This window comes from Sander lucioperca, chromosome 3, assembly GCF_008315115.2.
Source record: "Sander lucioperca isolate FBNREF2018 chromosome 3, SLUC_FBN_1.2, whole genome shotgun sequence".
Taxonomy (NCBI): Eukaryota; Metazoa; Chordata; class Actinopteri; order Perciformes; family Percidae; genus Sander; species Sander lucioperca.
Window position 1 is genome coordinate 31,015,981 of NC_050175.1, and position 25,573 is coordinate 31,041,553.

At 38.4% G+C, this 25,573-nt stretch overlaps 1 protein-coding gene across 6 annotated transcripts in view; it reads left to right on the plus strand.

Moving 5' to 3' along the window:
• The first annotated feature begins 1,472 nt into the window (after nucleotides 1-1,472).
• The window catches only part of LOC116054602 (protein diaphanous homolog 3), a 195,435-nt gene continuing 171,334 nt past the window's right edge, over nucleotides 1,473-25,573 (plus strand). For 3 of the 6 annotated variants that reach the window (XM_031306235.2, XM_031306239.2, XM_031306238.2), the window contains exons 1-5: nucleotides 1,473-2,145; nucleotides 10,666-10,698; nucleotides 11,166-11,348; nucleotides 12,567-12,671; nucleotides 17,659-17,789. In XM_031306235.2, coding sequence (XP_031162095.1) covers nucleotides 2,026-2,145; nucleotides 10,666-10,698; nucleotides 11,166-11,348; nucleotides 12,567-12,671; nucleotides 17,659-17,789 — 572 coding nt within the window. In that variant the 5' untranslated portion in view covers nucleotides 1,473-2,025. The remainder of the gene's footprint in view (nucleotides 2,146-10,665; nucleotides 10,699-11,165; nucleotides 11,349-12,566; nucleotides 12,672-17,658; nucleotides 17,790-25,573) is intronic. The other 3 variants (XM_031306236.2, XM_031306237.2, XM_031306240.2) reach the window with 3 other exon arrangements.

The window sequence follows — 25,573 nt, forward strand, 5'->3', positions numbered from 1 at the left end:
ATAGTGACATTTGACTTCAAGTCATGCTTTGGAAAAAAAAACACACAGCAACTTATTTTTTTTTATTATTCAAAATGTGCATGCCATATCTATTTTCAGCAATTCACATATAAGCCATGCTTTTATAAATCTCCAATCATGTCAGCTTACCTATTGGTGAGAATGTGTCCCAACCTTTTGCATTTTCGCAGATTGACATGGTAATAGTGGAAGCATTATTATAGTAAATCACTGCCGCACTTGTAAAAGATTGATGCTCGATATATTACAGCTGAGCAAATCACATGAGCCAAGAGACAGCTGAAATCTGTTCATTTTCATTCATCATTTTGATCAGACCTGTTTCTTAAGTATGTACTGTAGGCTTCCTGTTTTTGCTGGTCAAAAAACTGTCAGTCAAACTTACAAGCAACTGTTGTAAAGTTGTCACTTGTCAGTGGGCTACACATGTCTAACTATCATTGGACTTCAGTACTGAGATCTTAAGAAGGATTGGCATGCTCCCAGTGGTCTGCATAGAACACAAAGGCAGTGGAAAGGTTAATACTACAAGTGGCTTTTAATCCTATTTCCAACATTGGGCACGATCAATAACTGCTGTATGATAACATCCAACGTAGAAGAGCTTACAAACAGCATCCACCAAGAGCAATCACTAATGTCATATGGTTCACTGTCAATACTCCACACAATTATGTATATTGTCCTATAATTTGTGACTTTCACTAAGAGGGGAGTACATGTTCTGTGCTGGTTGTCTTTACTTTGAAGAATAGGAAAGCAGTTCATTTTTTGAGTAGAGCAAATGAGAAGGATCTCACAAATGTTTCTGTCTGTTGCATCACATCACCTCATTGCTGTTTGCATCAGACAATATATTTGGGATTACTGTAGTTTTAGGCTTAATTACTTTTAAATGACCTAACAAAGCTGAAAACCAACAGCCCAGAGCATTTTCAGTATGACGACCTGATTGAAAAAGGAAAGAAAAGAAGGCAGCATTGACTTGTGTTCCACCCCAAACTTCACAGGAACGTCTGATTGAGAAGTAAAGGGTTTGGTGAGTCCTGGAAACGTGACAGGTTAGGATGGGGAGAAGGGCAAAACATATTCTAAAATATACAGAAAATCATCAGTATAGCTAGTGAGTACTAATGTGGTAAAGTGACTCACACATAGGTGTTTTTTTCAACGATGATCTGTTGTGCAATTTCAAAAGACAGCAGTCATTGCATTTTAAACTTATCAACCGTGCATACTAGTACAGTATGCCTGAGGCTACATAAACCATCGTACCTACGGGAGACCCACTCGGTAAAAATGAGCGATCCCAATATGAAGTCGGGCTGATTGACAGTTCACTACGGCCAATCAAATGCTTTTTCAAACGTAAACATAGGGGGCTGTACCAATGACGATTCAGTTTGTGTGTCTCAGTGGATGCTATTGGTTGGATTAAACACGCGCAGCTGACAGCCTCATTGCGCGGGTCTGTCAAAAATATCTGCCCCTTAAATGTATCCAGCCAACGCTTCAGCTAGTGTTTGTAATGATTATATAGTTTTCGTTTAACGTTGTTTGTCGGATAAAATTTGTCAGAGGAGAACACCGGTATGTTGTATGCAGCCTCCTTAGCAGAAACTCAAGCGTTAAATTAGTATACGTAACAGACAGTCCATAAATTGGATTAGCGCTAAGTAAAGCCACCAGTGAATGATAGTTTAGCAAACTTGCTAGCCAGTTAGCTAGCTAAACGGTATGTTTAGAGCGAAGACTTGAAAATATAACGTTAACGTTACATTTTGACAAACGGATGTGATTTGCTATGCGTTAACCAACGTTAGCTGTCAATTTAAGACACGAATGGTAACGTTAATGTAACGTTGGCTAGATAATTCCGCGTGTGTCGTCCTTCACCATTTTAGGGTGTGTGCTAACGTTACATACATTAGCGTTACAAGGTTAACGTCTTTAGTAACGCTAGCTATCAGCTCGTGTAGAAGTCATTAACGTTAGGTCAACAACATGGATAACGTTAGTTTTAGTCAGCAGCGGTTTGAATCCACCAGCAGTAAATCTCAAAAGAGGAAGGGTTCTTCCAACCAAAACACATGTAATGATGAAGGAGACCGCAAACCAAAGTTTGTAAGTATGACCCGTTTTTTAAAAATGTATTTAACGTTAGTTGTGTGTTGGGGGAGAGGGGGAATTATATCCTCTTAGTACCTGTCAACATTTCTACGTTATCTCCTGTCTCTGTGGACAACACCGACACACACGAGGGGAAACAGAGCAGTAGAACAGTGGTGGAAATGTGCCTGTGCAATGTACTTACTTGACACAATGTTATGTCCGTTGCAGTGAAAATGCCTTTACAGAATCTCGTTCACAGTTAAGAAAGCTTGTAACCTTACACAACGCAATCTTTGAATGTTAGTTTTCTTTGCAAACAGTGACCTTGACTTAACTTTGCATGTAGCAAAACAAAAGGTTAAAATTAGCACAGGGTTTAGTCCTTACACTAATCCATGTCCTTCCTACTATTACAAACCAACCAACATTTTGTCTGCCTGGTATCTGCTGTATTATTCTGGGAGATAAAGTGAGGTGTTGCTATTTGGAGGGGTCTCATTTTTAATAGCAGTCAGGCTTTTATTAACAACACACACACACACACACACACACACACACACACACACACACACACACACTCCCTTTCAGACAGGAGACGTGTGTATGACACAGATCTACTTTTTAGATTAGCCAACTGGCTAACACTGGCGCATTTACAGAAATGTTGATTAATGTGCATTGTCCTAATCAAATGAACTTACAAACGAAACTTAATGCACGCTCAACCCGCATTTAACTCCATTCTCATGAGAGTGACAACACAAGTTAATTCCTTGTTGCTGCCATTCAGAGATTCTGTTCTGCAATTGTAGTAAAGGTCTGCGCAGGAATGGTTTTTCAATCCAGCCTGTTATTATCCACTCCCACTGATGAATTGTTGGCTAAATGTCTAACATTTTAATAGAAACACCTGTTTGCCTACTGTCTTGAGTGTTCAGTGCTGGTTAAAAGTAGAGTTGCAAAGTCAGGTTGGTTCATGTGTGTTAAACCATTCAGATTGACTGCCAATGTGCATTTAACCTGCATCATTGCACTGTGTCTGTCTGAAAGAGGGTAATGCCGACATATGCACACAATACAGTATACGAAAAGTAAAGGCTTTGGGCTTTTTTTTTTTTTTTTTAAAGATGACTTTTTTATAGGACAGCTGAGATATGAAAGGGAAGAAAGAGGGGAGAGACATGCAGGAAACCGTCACAGGTCGGACTCGAACCCTGGACCTTCTGCGTCGAAGAATAGACCTCTACATATGTGCGCCCGCTCTACCAACTGAGCTAACCCGGCCACAGGCTTTGGGCTTTTAACTGTTAAACAAATTAAGTAATATGAAGGAATCATTTCAGGCTCTGTGGTAACTTGTGATGGCATTTGCCATTATTATTATTCACCTAACCAGGTCCCTTGTTACTAGTCCAACTCTGAATTATGCAATAAAAGCTCCTTAATTTAAAGATTCCGGTTCTTATAGATTTCGCAATTTCGATTCTTTGAGGGGTGGAGTTGAAACTGGTCACATTCTTATTCCACAAATAAGAAGAACATTTTTATTTTGATTCAATGGTGATTTACAGTCTTTTGTGTTTTTTCATAAAGCCACACTAGAGCGCAGCTTACTGTGCTCCATGGCTGCAACACAACAAGCCCCTGGCTGCTACAGAAACCAAAATCTGCGCATGTTAAATTTGGACCCGATGATCGGATTTGAAACCAGGTCTTCCAAACGATTCCAATAAAGCAACTATTCCACTGGAATCGTCATTTTTTTCAAACGATTCCAAGTTGGAACCGGTTCTCGATGCCCGATCCTACATATATGAACACCTCTAATCTCTTGACTATGACGACAACGGAGCTATTCCCATGACAACTGAGCGAAATCTAGTAAATTTACCTAGGGTTGAGATTATTTTGTCAAAATTTGAACCAATTGAAAACCTACACAAACTACGCTGAGATACTGCAAAGCACACACTCAGGACTTTTTGTGGCTACTTCAAAATAAAAGCAATACAAGCTGAAAACATACTGAAAACTGTTTGTGCTGTTGACATGCTCTTGGCAGCGCTTTTTCACTGTTGTCCACAAGAGTGAAAAGCAAAGCATCCTCAAGTGAGCTCAACTACACATTTTCAAATGTGTTAGTTCTGGTTCTTCTTTTTAATATACTAAACAAAAACAGTACACTGAGGTAGGGCTGGGCGATATATCGATATTATTTCGATATCGGGATATGAGACTAGATATCGTCTTAGATGTTGGATATCGTAATATGGTAATATGGCATAAGTGTCTTTTCCTGCTTTTAAAGGCTGCATTACAGTAAAGTGATGTACTTTTCTGAACCTACCAGACTGTTCTAGCTGTTCTATTATTTGCCTTTTCCCCACTTAGACATTATGTCCACATTAGTGATGATTATTTATCTAAAATCTAAGTGTGAAGATATTTTGTTAAAGCACCAATTGTCAACCCTAGAATATCGCCGCAATATCGATATCGAGGTATTTGGTCAAGAATATCGTGATATCTGATTTTCTCCATATCGCCCAGCCCTACACTGAGATCATGTTGCCTCCCAGAGAGCCTTGCATTTCTAAACAATGCTCTCCTTACGGTTTTGTTCTAACTGTCAAAAATACACAACCCAAATAACATCTTGTTACTTACCTTACTAAAAGATACATACATGCATATATGATGGTACAGTGTACTATTGACACCTTTAGTCCCTTTCTCTCATCAGATTGGTCTGTCTAACAACATTTACAGTATAATGTATTACTGTTATTATAACACATAACTGAAAAACATTGTAAATATCTTTCACAGTTGAGAGCTTTCATTTATTTAGTTGTCTCAATAGGTGGCACTGCGATACCACAATATTGACTGTAATTGGTAGATAGTAGAGTTGCCATTAAAGGCCATTTAAAGTTCAGTGGCTATTTTCAACCATAGCATTCTAAAAGTGAAGAAAAAGTGGAACATTTTAGCCATTTAACCACATTTTAAGGACTGTTCATTGTCAAAAAATCAGTTGGTTGTCAGTTGAAACTCTGAAAAGATTAAGAAATGTCTAGTGTTAATGGGCAATATAACTACATTGTGGTGAAGTGAAGTACACCAGTAGTGTCAGAAGGATATGTCATTTTTATCATTCAATCAGTTTTTATTTGTCACATGAAATCGTATCAGGTACAATTCCAGTGAAATGTCATCCCATCAGATAGATAGATAGATAGATAGATTTGATTGATTGATTGAAGCTGAAATGTGATTTCCCCCCCTGGTTGGGGGAAAATGAAGCAGTGTAAAACATTAATACATAGTATTTGATCAGCATCTATTGTGGTTGCCAAGTTTTTTTCTACCAAAGCAAATTTCTTCTGACTTTTAATAGTTGAAAGTTACTTTGCTGAGTGACTCTTGTCAGTGGCTTTAAGATAGTGCTGACTGTAGAGGTAGGAGATTAGGCTAATCAATTCCATTGATAGAATAAATATATATATATATATATATATATATATATATATATATATATATATATATATATATATATATATATATATATATATATATATATATATATTAAAAAGAAGAAACTTCTCCCTAAATATTGCTTGGAGGAAAAACCTTGTGACACTGAGTTCTATGAGTGATAGGTTCAAGTCTGTTGTACTTCTAACCACATGTGGTCTGTTTATTTGTAGTCTGATTAACCGGATGTACACTGTGGGTATAAGCCTGCAGTTGGCCGGCTATTTAGACTGGTATTCTTCTTCCCTTCTGCTATCGCTGCTATCTATTTTTTTCGCTCATCTGGGGCTTAGCGCTGGCCAAGACGATTGTGATTGGTTTAAAGAAATACAAATAGAGATGCACCGATTACAATTTTTAGGCCGATTCCGATTTCCGATTTTTCATTGAGTTTGACCAGCCGATACCGATTTTAGCCGATTCCGATTTCATTTTTTTCTAACCACTTTACAGCACACACAAATATTTATTTTCCATCTTTTCTTTAATAGAAAATTTACCATTTTTCATAGAACATAGAACATTTTTTGAATAGATAATCGATCACTATAAAATAGAACTATATAAATTACTACTGGTGGGGGAAATTCACACACATCTAAAGTGCAATGTTATGGAAGAACCATTTCCTTCTTTTCACATCCAATATCCAACTAAAAACGTGATAATATTTAGCAAACTAAACTTCTGTATGTATGAAAACAGGGGAAACAGGTAAAGGCAATACAATAATATATAAATAACAAATAAAAATAAAATAAATATAGCCTTGCAGTATAAAGATATTTCTCAAAACACATACAGGCCTGTTTGAACGTCAACAGTAACGTTACCTGAAAACAGCGTGTAGTTCCTTTTTTAGCAAGTTTGCTTTCTTTGTCATTGTGCATAAATATGAACACTACCGTTGCTGTCAACAGGCTTATCTGCTAACGTTAGCTACCGGCGGTAGGTTTTTAATGTTGGTTTTTAGCGCTATGCATCCCCACTAACCTGGAAAGCGTTTTAAACAGTAACATTAATACAGCGTGTTGGAGGAATACAGGGTCTCTTTTTTTTTTTTTTTTTTTTTTTTTTTTATATAAATACACAGCGGCCAGCGGGGCGTCAGAGGCAGAGGGACCGTAGCGTTCGCTAACGTTAGCTTCTTGTCTCATCTGGGGTCTGATAAACAGTAAATTCATCAAAGTCAGTGTGTCCAACGCTATTTTCCGATAAACTGTAGCTGTTATATTTCACGGGACCCGCGTGAGTCTGCAGAGCCGTGTATAATTACGACTTCATGACATTTCATAAACAGCTGATTGAGCGGCAGTGCGCCGCTGCTACATGCATATAGCGGAAACCCTGCATGTGCACGTGTGGTGCAGATGTTGCGCGATGTAAATCATGCGCCTTCCGAGTGAATTTGACCGGCATAAAATCGGCATATGTCAGACTGACCGGCAAGTCGCCGGTCATGGCTGATGACGTGAAAATCAGCCAATTCCGGTCACCAGCCAGTCAATCGGTGCTTCTCTAAATACAAACAAATTAGAGCTTTCCCCCCCTATAGCAGAATGATAATGGGTGGGAGAGGGATTTTTAAAACATAGCAAAACTTAAAATGTCATATTCAATAACTAATGAAATTGATGAAAAAGAACAGTAGCTGGCATATTGTTTATTCATTCATTTTACATTTGACATTTTTGTGTTCCATACCATTAATCTTGTAGGAACAAAACAGGAGAACTAAGTTGCATTTTATTTTACTGTTCAGGGCATCCCTCTCCCAGACTTTCCGTTGACAGAACTAGGACTGGGATAACAAGTAGAAGTTAGGCTAAATTGTTGAGGGATGCTGTTGAGAGAGGTTTTCTTGTGCTGTTAGCTTCTGTTTTCCCCCCTAGCTCTAAGTGCGGTTTTGTTCTTATTGTGTTCAGAGTTGGGTAACTCAAGAACACATTTAAATCAATTTAGGTCATTGTAGATAGATAGATAGTCTTTATTGTCCACTGGGGAAATTTGTTTTCACAGTCTGTACAGGGCCTCACAAATATACACATACAGTAAACATAGACCCCTTCACCCCAAACACCCAATAATGCACACAGTTCCCTCAAGTCCGTTCCACTGGCACCCCTTGTGGGCAGCATACAACATATAAGTAACACACACACATAACAATCACTGCTTCATTTAGGGATGAAATGGTAGAAGGCACAAAACTCTTACTGTAGTGGACCCGTCTCCAGGACAAGGACCTGTATCTGTGTTGGAAGCAGTGTGAAGATGGGGTAGAGGGGATGACGGGTTGTGTGCAATCGTACGTGCTTAGCGTTTGGTGGCTTTGCTGTTGAGGTCTGTTAGGTTGGGGGTGGGAAGGCCAATTATTTTTGATGCAATCTGGGTGACGCGAGTTTCTGTTGGTGGTAGTTAACATGTTGAAAAAACAGGGGGAACAGTAGAGAGGAATGGATTCATGGTATGATGATTTATGATGGTTTGTTAAAGCAGAGTCATTACCGTACTATTTAAAGCTTTAGTGCGTAACTTTTTAATATTAATGGACGTCCGTTACATTCCAGCCAAATGAGTTGCTACAAAGCTAATTAAGACTATCAGCTCCACAAGACTCTCTCCGGATTTCTTAGTATGGCTATGTTGTGTCGTCCGGGGACTTTCCCGCGCAGAAGCTCGAGTGAAGATAATGACCTCTTCTGAAGAGTCCATCATGTTTTTTTAGTCCTCTGTGTCCTCCTTGGCTACTAGCAACTGTTCTGGAGGAGGGGTGGGGGTGCGTGCGCGATCACGTAAGGCTTGTATCATGTGGACACGCTTGTCATTACTTAGAATTCCTCATGGGGCCGACAGAAACTGTGCAATAAAGCTTAAAATTAATTATGCAATTAAGTGTGCAACAGTGAAAGGGGAAGGTGAATTATTTCACAGTTTACTGTATAGCCTACTTCAGTAGTGTTTTTTTATGTACTGGTAATTTATTTCACAATATCTTAGGCATTTCATTTGGACCATTTTACTTGGTGAAGTGCATTTGACCCCTTGAAACATTTAAGCTATGCAGGAAATCATTTAGAATAGTTATGTCTTATAGTTGGGGTTCATCATAGTATAGTATATAGTCATATGCTGTTCCAAAATACAGTATATGCCTATTGCCTACTCTAGCATGGTTTGTCAAACTGTGGACATATGAGGTAAAAGTTTGACAGCACTGTCCAATAAGTATGACCAATTGTCAAGCTGATCAGTGGAGACAAAATAATTCCTATAGTCGGCATATGGTGGGTCATTTTATTATTATTCTCTCATGTCACAGTCACCCTGTATTTACTTCCAGTTCCTTATTAGGATTATTCCTTACACATGTTTAAAATACAGATGGCAACGTTCCCCAAGAAGTCTACAGGAAAACAAACAAACAAAAAAATCTGCTAGAGCAGAAAAAGCAGCAGACAACTTGCTCGGCAGGAACTGAGGTAGCTGGTACTCACAGATAACAACAGGCCAACTGCCAATCTCCTTTTCTACTGCACAAGTGGATCCTTTATAATTTGCAGACGGGGCTTATTACAGAAGCAATTTTTAGGCAGGAATTTCTGTTTAAATGACTAGTGTCGTCGATGTTGGCTATCACCTCACTTAGGTTTAGACATTTTAACATATGTTTAATAATCTGCTAAACTGCACTGCTGGGTGCCCCAAAAGGATTTTCTTTTTGTAGGGAAAGTTTGGCACCCACACATCGTGCTTGGTGATGATTGTACAGGCTCCTGGGGAATGTGTGGTAGTTTAGGCTTCATTTAGCTGGCATACATTGCTTCCATTTAAGCCTGTGGATCAAAGCCTTGATTTTCACTGAATACCTTAACATCGTAGCAGGTTTAACTATACGTGACAGTCAAAAGGATCTCGCCAAAATGCAACCTAGGGTCTTTTTGTGAACGTACCTGAGTCAAACAAAAGCATATTTATGACGGAATCGCCACTTTTAAGATTTACCATATTGTTGGTCTTCCGGTCGCCGTCCATCGAGCCAGTCAAAAATAGTCGAGGGAGGAGAGTAAAGATGGAAAGCTCCTAAAGCTTAGTTCCATATAAATACATGGATAATTCGTTGTTTTGTCGTTAGTGAAACACAATATTGACCTTGTAGTTGAAAAAGGAGCCTCATATAAGAATGACATTTCATCCTATGGAGTCCGTTCATTCGCATTCAGAGATCGCCTATTTTGGACTGGGAAAATGGCGGATAGCGTAAACAACAACTGCTAACGTGAGTTGCTCAAAACCTTTCTTTTTAGTAAACTCTGTGTACACAAACAATGTTGTCAATGCTTTCGTTAAGGTGTAGAGCCCCTGGTGATACTTCGAGCAAAGTTTCATGTTGTGTCGAGCCTTCTTAGTGTTTTAAAAATAGCTATTTTGAGGCTAGCATAAAAGTGCCCCTAGGACCCATTCAAAAGGCCATTTGACCGAAAAACGAAAATACGGTAAATCTTAAAAGTGGCGATTCCATCCTAAATATGCTTTTAAACGAAAGTTTGACTCGGGTACATTCACGACAACAACCCTAGGTTGCATTTTGGCGAAAGTTATGCTTTAATAAACCTAGCTACTACAATTCTCAGATATCAGTCCTATTTTTAGACCTAACTACTTTTTAGATAAATGACTGCAAACATCTGTCGTTTTTTATTTCAAGATGAGTGTAACATGAGCCAAACAGTAGCAACATTTCACTGCGCTGACATCTGTCTCTCCTAATGCTGCAAGAAATGAACACCGCAAACTCAACTTGTGAATTCTATAATGCAGAATATAAAGAACCGAAACTCTTAACTAGGTTATCAATCAACGATATCGGTTAATAAATAACATCACAATGATTTGCTCTAGGCTGCTGTAGGGTTCAAAACATAACACAATTATAACATTTGATGCAGTTGCTTTTTGTATCCTGACTTGTATTTTTCTGTTCCCCACCTGTAGCACTTACCCTTTAGAAACATCACAGATGATGTGGTAAGATTTGAGAAATTGGTATGGTTTCTCTTCTCTTGGTTGTTAATCTTTGCAACATCTAACATCACTTTACTAAAAGACATCTAATCTGCCTATTTTGAGTGGCAATGAAATTGGTCTTCATTGCCAGACATTGGATTCATTCACATCACAGAGCACAGGCTGCTTTTCTCACTTACTACTAATGTCTCTGTTGACTCTACATGTTATCTAGATGGTGCTTTACTCAACATGTGTTAAACAGTTGTTCTGTGTACTGTATGTGCTTTGTTCACACTAATGGCATTGCTTTTCTAACCCATGAATTAGTCTAATTCAGACTAATTGTTTTGTCGACTCTGCTCTGATAATTAACCATTTAAATGCTCATACGCTAACAGACTGTTTTTGGTGTATTTCAACTTGGCATGGAAAGTTCTTGTGTACGTTTCCCTATTTTAATTGTATGTTCCCTGTTGTCTGTACAGCTGGACAGATTCGCCAGTATTCGGATTCCGGGTAGTAAAAAGGAGCGGCAACCCCTGTCACACTCTAAACACAATACGAATGATTGGTCCATTTCTTCATCATCTACCTCGCATCAGTTTGAGGAACTTTCATCCAAGATCACCTCGGAAAAAGAGATCTTGGCTCTGTTTGAAAAGATGATGGTATGTTGTTTTTTGATTGTACGATATCATAAGTGTAAAACCTTTGATGGAAGGGCAACCACAGGGAGTGAGTGCTTAAGATTTGGATAAAGATTTTAGAACAGGAACACTGAATAGTACAAGGAGGGCATGCACTGTGTTTTTAGTGTATTGTCACATTTAAATAAAAATACAGGAAATCAAAGCAAAATAATAAACACTTTGTAACATGTAGTTATTTCTTGGTGAAATAGAATAGATGACAATTATGACAAAGCTTTCAGCTGAATAAGGGCTCTAATTAGGGCTGGGCAATCTATCGATATCGTGATATGAGACTAGATATTGTCTTAGATTTTGGATATCGTGATATGACATAAGGGTCTTTTCCTGCTTTTAAAGGCTGCATTACAGTAAAGTGATGTACTTTTCTGAACTTACCAGACTGTTCTAGCTGTTGTGTTATTTGCCTTTTCCCCACTTAGACATTATGTCCTCATTACTGATGATTATTTATCAAAAATCTAAGTGTGAAGATATTTTGTTAAAGCACATATTGTCAACCCTAAAATGTCGCCGCAATATCAATATCGAGGTATTTGGTCAAGAATATCGTGATATCTGATTTTCTCCCCATCGCCCAGCCCTAACTCTAATAATAGACACTCTTACCCTGATCTCAAGTCAAATGCTCACACTCTTATTTGTTTTGAAAGTGGTGAGTTTGAGGAACACAATGCTATTACTGTATGCCTGTTTTAGGCTTGCTATTTTCTAATAGGACATTCTATAAAACCATATTGCTGCTTGACATATGACTGCTGTAAAGATGCTGGGAGATGACTTCCACTCGTTTTTGGGAGGAATTTATTTCCTTAATGGAACCAAAACACAACATGAGACAGTAGATAACTTGCAAAGCTTTCCATAAGTGCCGACTGCCAGCCAAACAGCTGACGACTCATTTAGGTCCATCCGGCTGCACCCGTTAATACAGCACTCTTATTATATATATATATATATTAAAAAGTTTTTTAATTTGGTAGAAAAATAAATCTGCTCTCACACTTTGGACCAAAGCTGATATTGCTAAAGTATTGTATTATTAATACGCTGTGGGGAAAAAAACAAACCAAGTCCTGTCGCCAGAGGTGTTAAAAAACAAGAATATTGCATTCTAAATAAGATTAAAATTTCAGTAAGACTTGTACCCGCGTTCTGTTTTTTTTTCTCTCTCAGGAGGACATGAACTTGAATGAGGAAAAAAAGACTCCTTTGAGAGAAAAGGACCTCAACACAAAGAGAGAAATGGTCATCCAGTATGTTTTTACTGCCTCTAAAACTGTAAGTTTTGAAACATATTTTTTAACTTAACTTTACTTCCTATGTTTTGCTGCTTACCTTTAGTTAGATGATTTAATGTGTTTAAATGTCATGTATTTTTAAAACCTTATAAGTGTGCTTGTACTTGGGGCAAATATTCTATCTTTCCGTCTATTTTTTTTAATGAAAAATTATGTCTCACATGGGACTTTGCCCGAGAGAGAATGGGGATGGATTTAATTTGATTATTCAATATCAAAAACAGAGTAAATTGGATTACAAGCCAGTGCAATCTCTTTTGTCTTGCCATCTCTATCTCTCTCTAGGAGATGTACTGTAGTTACACCTGCACTGGAACACATTTGTAAAAATACACAAAAACTGCTTTGAGGATGGGATTATGTAAAAGTTTAGCCATAATGTCAAAAATGGTACCTTGCAAGAATTTACTAAATATCCCAGATCTGCTTATGTTGGGGAAGGATGGAGCCCACTCATTATCCAAATAAAATAACCATCTCTCTCTCTCTCTCTCTCTCTCTCTCTCTCTTTCTTTCTTTCTTTCTTTCTTTCTTTCTTTCTTTCTTTCTTTCTTTCTTTCTTTCTTTCTGGTGTGCTCACCCTGTCCCAAAAGGTGATCAAAATAGATTTTCAGCTTAAATAATTTCTGTTGTTTTTGGGTGATAGTGCATCACAACATAAATTGTTGATGCTTTTGAGTAATAGTGCTTCACAAGCATGGATGAGGTTTGGTATTAATTACTAATAACATTTTTGAGTGCTTGAAGATAATTGATTAGATTTTGTGAGTTCGCTATCATTGTTGATTGGTTGTTCTTCAAAGTTTCAGCACTTAGCCCTAAGCTTTTCCTTTACTCACCCTCAAAGCAGACAGATCTTGATAGAGGGTGATAAAACTGTTGGAGAGAAAAACGATTACATTTCCAAAGAAATGGAAACTGTGGACCATTCTCTCTCTCCCAGAGCGAAAAAGCGAGAAATGCTTTACATTGATTTATCTTGCCCTTAAGAATAGAATATTTTAAAGACCACCTTTTGCATGTGATTCTCCATTAAATATCTAACCCAGAGTGTGTTTATAGTTAATATGGGTTTAGTCTGTGATACTTAGTTGAATAATAATGTAAACACAGCCAACCTTAGGTGTTTTTGAATTGATTTCAAGTTAACAGAAGCTGTAGAATAACATTTCATTTCCTAACTTAAATCAACTGTTCTTTACAAATATCACAGATATTAACCAATAGAGGTGTGACGAGATCTCGTCCCCCATGAGGTAAAAAGTGTCTCGCGATATCAGTACACAAGTGCAGCGCAGCAGCCTTGAAATTAGCATAGAAGATCACCCGCCTGTTCTCCAAAGTTGACTCTGAGTTTACTTTGCAGAGCGAGCCTGTAAAACCCAGCATTAGAACGTTAGAGAGTACCGCCTCTCTCTCTCTCTCTCTCTCTCTCTCTCTCTCTCTCTCTCTCTCTCTCTCTCTCTCTCTCGGCCAAGACACACACGTGTCCGCAGAGTGCAGTTCACTGCGGCGCTGTCTCGCGCAGACCACTCTCTTTCTCTGTTAAAATGAGTCGGGAAGCGGACAGCAAAACCTAACTTTACTTTTAATGATAATAAACAAAGAGAAATGTTCTCCGTTTGTCCTATAATGGTCATAAATCGATACTAGAGTAGCCTACTTCCTTGTTTATTGCTGCAATTAATAAAATGCAGAGGAGGAGAAAAGAGCATCTGTCTTCACAAAAATTGTCTGAGTGTTTGATGGTAATTTATTTGTGCTTTAGAACGTAATCAAAGTCAAACAATAGTAAAATAAGCTTTATTTCTCTCTGTCTACTGTACAATGACAAATTCAAGTACAAAACATTTGGTCTCAACTACTGCCAGAAAACGCTTAGTTATGTTGTAACCTTGGTTCTCTGAGTGAAGAGACTATCTCTCCACCATACATATGGAATAAACAGTATAACTAAGTTAAACAGGAGAGAAGCCAGTTATCTGAGTTTGTGGCAAAACCTTTCAGTGCTCGGTTTTCATTTTTGGACTTTCGATTTGAATAAAGGACTATTTTTCCAGTCTTTTTTCTTCATTGTAGTTTTCTGTAAAATAGTGTATTAACCAATGCTCAAGTTTTTTTTTAATTTATTTATTTTTTTATGTTTTCTGGTTAACAAGTTGGCACAATCTCTGGCAAAGAAGAGTTGTGTTTAATATATTTGCTTTAATCAAACATCCCTCCAAAGTTGCCTGAGGCTTTCCATCTCTAGTTACCATGGGGACCAGCCTGTTTATACCTGCATTTGTTTACCTGATGGTAAAATAATGTTGCCACAGGCCCAAAGGCTGACAAAACTTCCAGGTAAAACTCGTGGTCCAGAATTTCTGTCCCACATGTGCGAGTACTAGTAGTAGACATAAATAGACTATTTTGACATGTTTGGGTGACAGGGCGTACTGAACCAATGTTGGATACTGAACTGAACGTCCTGTACCAAAATGTTTTGGGACGAATACACATACTATTACAGCCCTACTGACTGCTGAAGGCTTTAGAGATACCGAGAAACAAACAGGCTGGTCATTATCATGTCTCTCCAGGACAGGAGAGGAGTTTGACCACTGAGCCAGAAGAGGAAGAGGGAGGGAGGCACACACTGTATCTGCAGACAGGGAGTGGGTAGAAAATGCTGCTGCTGTTCCAGTTACTCACGACAGCAAATCACATATGAGGCAGGAATCAGCCTAGGCTGATGATGCCAAGAAAGAGTTGCAATCAAGAGCCATCATGGGAGCAGAGCAAAAGGGGCACATTTTCGCCATGATGATAACAACACTGGAGGGTGGTGTTGTAGTCGCTAAGGAGTGCTAGATTCACAGGATTACTACCTGATTGTGAGGAGGGTGCATTTATATGTCTTGTGGTACTGAGCCTCATTGGGGTAAACCAATTGTAAAGTTTTTTTTTTTCTTTTTCCAGAGGTCCAAACTGGATACCAAGCTATTCAGTAGTCACTTACTATTATAAGAGACTTTGATAAACCACCACAAATAAGTGCACTTTCTCTCTACACCACCCTCCCACTTAAAAACACAGAAAAGCGTCAGCTTTAATTGTCTTCCTGCTGTGTTCCTAGACTATTAAAAAGAAGAAGCTATGTGCAGATATATTCACTACTTTGGCAAGATGCATGTAGATTATTAGACAGGGAAGATACAGTGACTTTTTCCCCCCTCAAATCTATGGTGAAATACATTTTATTTGGAAGGTTATACATTTGTTAATGCCTTCTCTTATGGGTACATGAGGATTGGGGCCAGGACAGGGTTTAACAGGGTAACCTTTTAGTCATGCAAGTACAAATAAATAGTAAAACGATCCAAATGGGACACATGGCGTGTTTTCTTCTTGCAAGTTATCAAAAATTATAGAACATTGCAGTGTGAGAGATGATGGCTGTCTCAGTTAATTGCTGTGATTTCTCTGAACCAACATTAATAGATCTTAGAGTCTGTACCTCTTTGGAAATGTGGTATTTGGGAAATGTGTCATTTCTGTGTAAGATATTTCGAGTTTTGGAAACTAACCGACTTGACTTACCATCATATTAAAGAGAACCCTGGGCTTGCTTAAGGATGTTAGGCTGCTAGCTTTAAACATTAAGCAGGTGGGGTCTGGGGATCCCCCCAGGAAATTTAGAGTGTAGAAGACTTCAATTCCTGCATTCTGATACATTTTTAGGCTCTAGTTTATTGAAAAAATCACAAAATTCTGGTGGCAGGTAACAATTCAAAATACAAAACATTATGGAATATCATTTATTCAGTATTCCAGTAAGGGGGCTTCCACATCCACTTGACCCCAACGTCCAGTTGTTTAATCAGTAGGCCTATGAAAAGGGCTTATTGTCACTCCCCCCCCCAAGGAGCATGGCTTGCTTCCGAGTTGAAAAATGTAGGATTGACTTACGTAGGCTACTGCTAATTTGTACAATAATACAATCATGTTATGGATACAAAACGTTATGAAGTGTAATGTTTTCTACTTAAATAAATTATCAGTGATGTTGAGCCTACAGTGTAATGGACCACCACAGTTCATGCATACATGTGAACCACGGATAAATTGCAGAGTTTAACCTTCATAGTGAAAAAGTGACCCCATGTGATTGGGGCACAGCAGAAAGACGGCGCGGAACGATGCTGCTTGTTCAAGGTTTTCATGTGTACTGCCATAGGCCTACACTTCGCATCAGGTGTTAAAACCAACTGTACCAAAACACTGATTTGGACTACTATTTAATGCGACTACGAGACGTTTTAACTGGTCATGAAACCGTCTCAATTTCAAATACTGATGCCGTCATACCGCCGCACGGACAGACAGCAGTTTTATCATTCAATTAATCATTCAGTCTGTCTAAATGCCCAAGTAATCACAGCCCAACTATAATTGTACTTACTTGCACCTATGCTGCTCTTTATATCCAGCTTATTCAAACACCATGACATACCACAAATTATAGATTCAAACTAGACAAACATTACCGTGCCATTTTTAGAATGGTAAGGGAAACATTCATAGAGATATTTTAGACAACGTTAACTTTTGTAACCATTCCATAGTACTGGCAAATGTTTGCTCTTTTGAGTGCCATTTTGTTAAAACATGAATGCTGCATCTCCAAGAAAGAGCAGAAAATGTGGAGAAAAATGGCATGTATACACACTCATCTGACTGGGATTATTACAGTAGAATTACATTTAGATACATTTATTAGACATAAATCTAGATAGATCTTCAGGTTTCTAAAGGGACACATGTACTGGAAAGGAATCCTTGGGCCCTTTTGCACATATGTGCTTTTGCGATTGACTGTTAAAAATCTGTTAACATCTTTCTGTCAGTGTACTGACTATTTAGACTTTTTGTCACTTTTTCCATGACTGCACTTAAGAGATTGCTTCTTCCTCTCTTTCTTTCAGGGTAGTTTGAGAAGCAGCCATCAGATATCTCCCCAGGAATTCCTGGGAGAGCTGAAGTCGGGGGTTATGGACGAACGTCTGTTTGCCTGTCTAGACTCATTGCGGGTGTCCCTTACCAGCAACCCTGTCAGGTACAGTACATGATTATGGCAATGGAATGGGCTTTCTTGAGTTTAAGTGCCCTCACTATTGTCTCTTTTGTATTGTCTCTTTTATTTCTTCTATTTATATAATAAATAGAATTTTCATATTCATTTATAATGTATTGGAATGAATTGAAAAATGATATTAAACAAGTGTCAATTAGCAAAGTAAAAAGATCTGCAGCTCACATACTGTGAACCTCAGGGGTTGCGGCTGTGAAGATACCAGACAGAGGTGTGAATCAGAGCTGTAGCAACTTGAAAATGCTTCACACAGGAACAAAACACCAGAGCTTAATTACTGAATTCATCCATAATTCACCCAGAATCATCTGAGTGAAATTGTTTATACTGTCGAATAGTTTTACAAAGCATAATCTCTTGCTGCAGCTCACCCTAAGCAGCATGAGCAACAGACTTTTAAAATTGTCAATGAGATGTTTCCCCTCTTCGGGGCATTGCAAAGTCATGATCTAAAGCATAGTCTTGTGTGGTTGACTTTTTATAATAACAGGTTTTTGTCAAGACATTTTCTCATTCTTTGTGCTGATCATCCAACAAGGAGATTGTTATGTACATTCAAGCCTTACGATACAAGTGCTCCAGCTCTCAGCTACTTCGTTTGCCTGCATAATAGAACTAATATAACATAACCTTTCCATCATTCTGTAGGGGCTTGTAAAATGTTGCATAATTGGGGTGGGCACATTATCATCAACTTATATGCAATCTTATTAACTTCAATCTAATAGCCCTGTAACAAGAACTACCTGTTTAGTGTGTAATTCCACTGTAATGCCTTATCAGGTATTCCTATAATTAATTTGTGTTCACATCTCCCTCACCCAGGCCTCTGTCCATTTGTTAATCTATATATTTTTCATATGTTGGCAGGTTTTGCATTGTCGTTATACTTTTTTTATAGGATAAATGCTCAATAATAAATGGCAATTATGTAATTGTCACATTTAATCCTTTACATTGGAAACAATTTGTTCATTTATTCATTCAGACATAACCATGCTAGGAGTTCTGTAGTTGTACAAGACTGGGATAAAAGGGTATGCACTAATGCACATCCTGGATATAATATTGTTTGTGGTAGGATGGCTAGTTTTGTAGAGGTATATTTGTTGCCAGTGCAAAGTAAATTTGACTAAAGGGAGTGGGTGTCCCTTTGGTGCTATTTAAGCTACATTGATGGGCAGATCCCTGGCAGTCTTGTCTTGGTTGTCTCCCTCTCTTAGACAGAGAGAGCCCAAAGCAACAATCTAAATCTGAGGTTGGGGATTAGCAATTTCTTTTCACATTACCATATACTCTGCCAGGAACCACTTTAAAAGCAGTCAAAAATCAAAGCTCATACTGTATATTTATACTTCACTGACTTGTTCACACTCTACCACCTCCTATTGCCATACACACAGATATGATTTGATCACAGCCATTTTCACGATTAATATCGGATACTTTTTTGTACAATACGGGTTTGTACAGAATTTGTAAATAGTTATTTCCAGGCTTGATTAAGATTGGTTGAGAAAAGACTTTTATTGTTTTAGTTGAATGTAGCCTTAAAGCAGATCACTAGAGTAACGTTAACGAATGTTCTCTTTGTGGGGTAATGTCCTTTCTACGCCGACCTGAGTTGCAGCTTGCATGCCAGAGAAATGTAAATTTGTGCTATGCCAGGAAAGTGCAAATTTAATAGTTTTTGGCCTCACATGGACAAGTGGCTCGAAAAAGACCAGGACCTGGGACATGCAAAATGTGGACTGTGTGGAAAATCATTTGATATTTCAAACATGGGAGAGGCAGTGCTAGCTAGCAATGCCAAAGAATCAATGTTGCGAATCAGCTCTCACCCCCATCATTGGCGTTTTCACCCTGGGTATTAACGTGAGGACACCTGCTGCCACCCTTAATAGACTTAGGTCTTCCAAAACCATTTCAGAGAGGCAGAGACTGAAGATCGAGATGGACTTTAAGATACTCTTGATCACATTACTTGAGAAGTTGCTGAAAAAGGCTTTAAAGAGCTGTGTGTACCTCAAATGAAAATAATATTGCACATACTTGAAGCTAAACCTATCAGTGAGGCATTGTGTGATATCCTCAGGGAGTTATAGAGTTTTGTAACTCAGTTGCTTTTCAGGCTAAATTCAGGGAGTTTAACCCCACATGACACAACCCCCTGCTGTATTAGACAATGGGGACAAAACCATCATTTTGCAGAGTGTGGGATGTGGTGAAGATTCTACTTGTCCTATTTTATGACCAGGCCAGTGTTGAAGGGATTTTCCATCAACTAAGAATTGACTTTAGAATCGGAAGACAAGTCAAACTGACTTTCATTGCATTGTGTTTTTTATATATATATATATATATATATATAATGATGTCCGGCTTTGCCCCTCAAGCTACACACTGCGTTTTCTTTTGCGGCGTGCAAATGTTCCACCAAAACTAGTTCCTTCTCGAGTCTATTTGGCGTCCGGAACTAAGCGCTGCTCAAGACAATTGTGATTAGTTTTGATTTTTTTTTTCTCCAATCCTAGAACGTATCTGTGGTCTAGCCAGCCTTACTCCACAGCGCTGTGGAGATTGGATAGGATTGGTATAACTATCTTCCCTTTTTCTAACTTATCTTCCTTTTCCTTTTATTCTAACCACTTTAGCATCAGTAGATTAAATGTGTTTATGTAAAGCTATAATGCGTAGTTTCTGTCGCCCCCATGAAGAATTCTTAGTAATGACAACAACACTATCGGCACATCCACATGACGCAAGCCTTCAGTGATCGCGTACCACCCCCACCCCTCTTCCACCCAGTTGCTAGTAGCGTTTATCCTGTAAAATCAAGGCGGACACAGAGGATTAAAAAACATGGACTCTTCAGAAGACTTAATTATCTTGTAATTTTGATATCCTCTTTGTCTCCAAAGCTGAACGCTGCTGTTGTCCTTTCTCTGTTGCTACGTAAAACACATTACTCGAGCTGATTACACCCTTTTGTAAACATAGCCATACTGAGAAGTACAGAGAGAGTTCTGTGGAGCTGACAGGCTTTATTAGCTTTGTATCAACTAATTTGGTAATGGCTTGAATGTAATGGCTGTTCATTAATATAAAATAGTTGCGCACTATAGCTTTAAATGTTAACACAGCTTGAATCTCTCATCTCATTGATTTTTACTAGGTCTAAGCCTTCTCATGGCTAATAAAGCCTTCATACTACCAGGTTCATCTTCACAGCACTCCCACCCAGTGCTGCTCTCTCCCGCCTACTTACACAGTAGTGCATGATTGATGGCACATGGATGTAGGAGTTAAAGAACAGAACTCAAGTTTTCTAGAACCTCTTGTGCACTACAGCTCTATCAAGACAGAAAATAGAAAATTGGTGTTAGGAGCTTGTAATCATGATCAATCCACTTTTTGTAAGCCTTGCTTTGTTTATGATTAGAATCAATGACATTAGCAAAAATGTGCAAACACTGCCAAGGACAAATGTGCTTCATAACTTGAATTAGGCAAACATACTCAAGGCGATATATGCTCGTCAGTTAACTTTTTTTTTTGATTAAAATATTAGTGACCATATTAACTCATGTAATATAAGTGACTAAAATGGAATATAAAAACAAAGATTATCAATAGATTGCATAGAAAAGATTCTGAAAATGTATCAAGTGATAAGGTACATGTCAAAGATGACAATTGGTGTTTTTTACATTGGCATATTTCTCTCTATTTCGCTTTGTGCCTGTATCCCCTGCCCTGTAGAACTTGCAGTGTCTACAAACGGTTTTTAAGAGCTTGGTGAATGAGAGGATTGCAAATAAAATGTATAATGGCAACAACAGGGCTTGATGGTATAGAAAACAAAACCTGCTAATATTTGGACTGAACAGTGTGGTCTGTCTGCTTCATTGTGATGAACCTGTTTTTAGGAAGAGAGCGGGAGTAGTGACTTAGTTACTTCTTGCCATTTGGTGTAAGGCTGGGTAAAAAAAAGATGAATTGTGATTTTACATTGATTGTTGCAATATCTATTTTTAGAATTCCAAGACAGAGAGCTGCACTATGTAAAATTGTCTATTTTCTAGGAATTGTGTTATTACATGTACATGCACGAAAAGGATGGATTTCTTGACGGTTGGATGGTTAGCTGGCTACATGAGCTCCCATAAAACTGTAAATTAAATAACAACAGTCTATGTCTGCTGTTTATGGGACCCTCACCTGTGTGATCTTTTGAGGGAAAGTGTGGCCTGTAGGCACTGACTTTTCCTTAAGTCACCACTGATAAAATGGACAGGCAGGCTCATGTATAATGGCTTGACTATAAATCTGTCTTGGCTAGCAACAGTGGGCCGACAGTGGTAGCCCCTTGCTATCTATTAGTACCATTACAGTCCTGAGTTGTGGGATTGTTTTGGCAGTAAAGGTATTTTTTTCTGCCACTGTTTTTGGATGCTGATCACTGTTCTTTCTTGCCACTGTTGTACCCAAAATCTCTCACTCACTGCTTCTATCCCATATAAGGTGTTTGCATTCTTCTAGTATAGGCTGACAGACTTATGTGCTCCCTCATCAGGTTCCTTACAGCGAAGCAGGGAAACTTAAAGGTAATTTGGTACTTCCTGCAGCTCCAGAGTGTCGCCCCTGTGACGCTTGCCTCTGACCCCTGTATACCTTACCCACCTCAGATATTCTAGCTCTCTCCCTCTCTTTGTGAAGAGAGGACACAGTAATATCCCACAGGACCAGCAAGGCTACATGATGCAATTGTATTAAATGGATGTGATAAATGGATCTGACAAACAAGTGGAAATGGGTTTTTGATTTTATATTAAAACTGACCTTCAGGTTCAATTTTTTTTATTTATTTATTTTCAGTTAAGCTTTAACGTAGGGTAGCCTTTAGCATTCCTCTTCCTTACACCAATGTTTTTAATAAACCTTGGACGCTTTTTCTGTCTCTCATACACCTGCCACCCATGTACTGCACACACAGATTCACAATTCCTTAAACCGATCATACTTATAGTATTGTCATGAGTATAAAATATACATGCAAATGCCCGTTTTTAAATAAAGGAATTATGCACTCATTGGCCACTTTATGAGGACCACCTGTAAAATCTAATACAATCCCATACAACAGCTCAGCCACAAATTCTACATTTTCAAAGATAATGAGAGGTAATCATTTAACATGTTTATTATTGAGGTTGGTACAACAGTTTTCAGTGGTGTTGAACTGGACTGCATCATATCAAGAGGTGTTTGTAATATTGTGCCTATCCCATTTACAAACAGGAGGGTGGAATAATATTTGAATCACATTTCAATGTAAGGCATTCCAGTACACCACCACTGCAAACTACTACCTAAATAATAAACATATTAAATTATCACCACTCTGACACTGTTCATCAAAACTATTATCTTTTGTAAAGGTAGAATTTATAGCTGAGATGCTGTATTGGATTGCATTACATTCATTGGCTACCGAATAATAGTGCATTTATACACACATTGCATTTTTGTTAATGTTTTATTTCCTATTCATGTTGTGGTGGTAGGTTATGTATTTCGTAATTTGAACATTACAACTATACTTTATTTGTATCATCAGTGACACATTTGCAGCCTTTGACCAGATTCTAGGGCTGAACAGGGTCTTTTAAGATTGACCTAAAAAATGATTATAATGTTGTGAGAAATAGACTTTTGGATTGTCTGAGCATATTCAAAGGCACTGTAGTGTAGAGCCCTGCGCGTTTTTTTTAATCGCCCGCTCCCGGTGGATTTCTGACCATTACTGCCCATTCCGGCAGTGTGTGTGTTCCCACCTGCAGGTCAAAACATTAGATTGATTGTCAATAGATTGACCAGTGATTATGTGTCTTCTCCCCTCCCGCAGAGACACTAGTTATTTTACTGTGCAGTATTAATAAATATGCATACCTGTCGGTAATAAGTAGAAAAATTACGTTCTAGTGCCTAATTACATTCAAGTGCAATAATTAGTTATTCTAGTGCAATATAAGGGCAAAGTGACATTGTATTCATTTATTTTATTTATTTCACTTATTTTACAACGTGTTTGCTGTGGTTTGTTTTGCTTAGGTTGTTTTAGTTCCTTTCGTTTCTATGTCTTTTAATGCACTCTAACCAATTTAATGCTAAAGTCCGTGTTGATTGGATCCCTCAAGTCGCCGTAGGAGAAAGGGGTGGGGCACAGTGCCCTGGGAAAGAAGTGAGAGGGAATAGAGGAGTGTTAATAAAGCGTTGGTGTTTAACTGGATGCTCCGTGTGCATTGCAGATTTTCTTATGAAACCAAGCTAGGCGAAGCTAACAGTCGGTTACACCATTGGTCAGGAGCAGCGCTCCTAAATCCCGGGATCCGCTGTCTATTTTTGGACCGCCCTCTCCCAGCCGCAGCCCCGTTAAAACCGGCCGCTCCTGCGATATTTGTGTTGGGTCCCGCAGGACCCACGGGATCTCAATCCCAATGCAGTCCTCTACTGTAGTGTGGATTTTTTAATTGTAAATACATTTTTTACATGTTTCTTGCTAAGCGAAAATTAAAATGGTAAGATGCAGCCCTAGTATGTGCCTTGATGAATATTCTCGCGATTTGGCAAAGATTTAAAGCTACCTTGCAATTTTTGTTAAATAAGATTATTTAAAAAAAAATGTATCACCTCTTTTAAACTATTTTTAAAAACTAAAGCAGAATTATTTATGTTTGTTTTAATACCTTCTCATTTGAGACATTTTAGAAACGTGTTTTTACAAGCATTGTTAATAGCATACTAGAGTGGCATCAGTCAGTCCTCACTGAATAAAATTACTTCTATTTTTATTTCAGGGGTTTTCCGGGAGACCCCTCTTATAGTCGGTTAACTTGCTCTACTTGGGACAACATTTTAAAGTTAATTTTTTATTTCTGGTTCATAATCGCTTTAGCGGAGTGCAACACTGCTGCACTTCCTGGGAACCTTGGAGGCATTCTCCTGAGACTCTGTTAGAAGTCAAGCTACCTTAGCTGTGAAGTTAGCCAGATAAGGCGGCTCATTTTTCTCCTTGATTTATGACTGTTTTTGTTTCCCAGGGTATGGGATGATGAATTTGTTTTCCTTTTTTTTTAATGCTCTCTCCCTCGCTCTGTTTCTTGGTGTCTTTCTGAGATGATAGCCCTCAGTCGAATACGGCTGTGCTTCGTTTGCATCTGTTAATGGTGACATGATTACACTATACCTTCAATCCCAGAGTGAGCATTAATTAGTGTTTATTGCATTGTAAAAATATCAAATACAAGTAGTTTACAGTATCTCATCCACAATTTGAGGGACTGACCAATAAAATGGGATCATTTTCCAACAAGTCATGTTGAAATGTTTTTTATGCAGGACATGGAAGATTGTAAGTAGCCAGATTTAAGTGTGTCAGTTGCAGATGGACAGCTGCTACTAGAATCACATTTCTATACACTGTCCATCAGCATGTTAGTAGTGATGGAAATATACTAACCTGGTTCCAGAACTCCAGTTATTTTAGCAATTCAGTTTGGTCTGGTGTTGTGCTCATTGATGGTGGTTTCCTAGGTAGGAAAAACATCAGCCTTCTAGCTTTCTAGACGAGATTAAGAATGGTAAATTCATCAAGTGTGGATGAGATCAACAGAGATCAACAGGTTAACCTCTCTAGGTTCACTGTACCGTGGACGGCACACTTTGTCGCTGTGGCATCGCTGTAA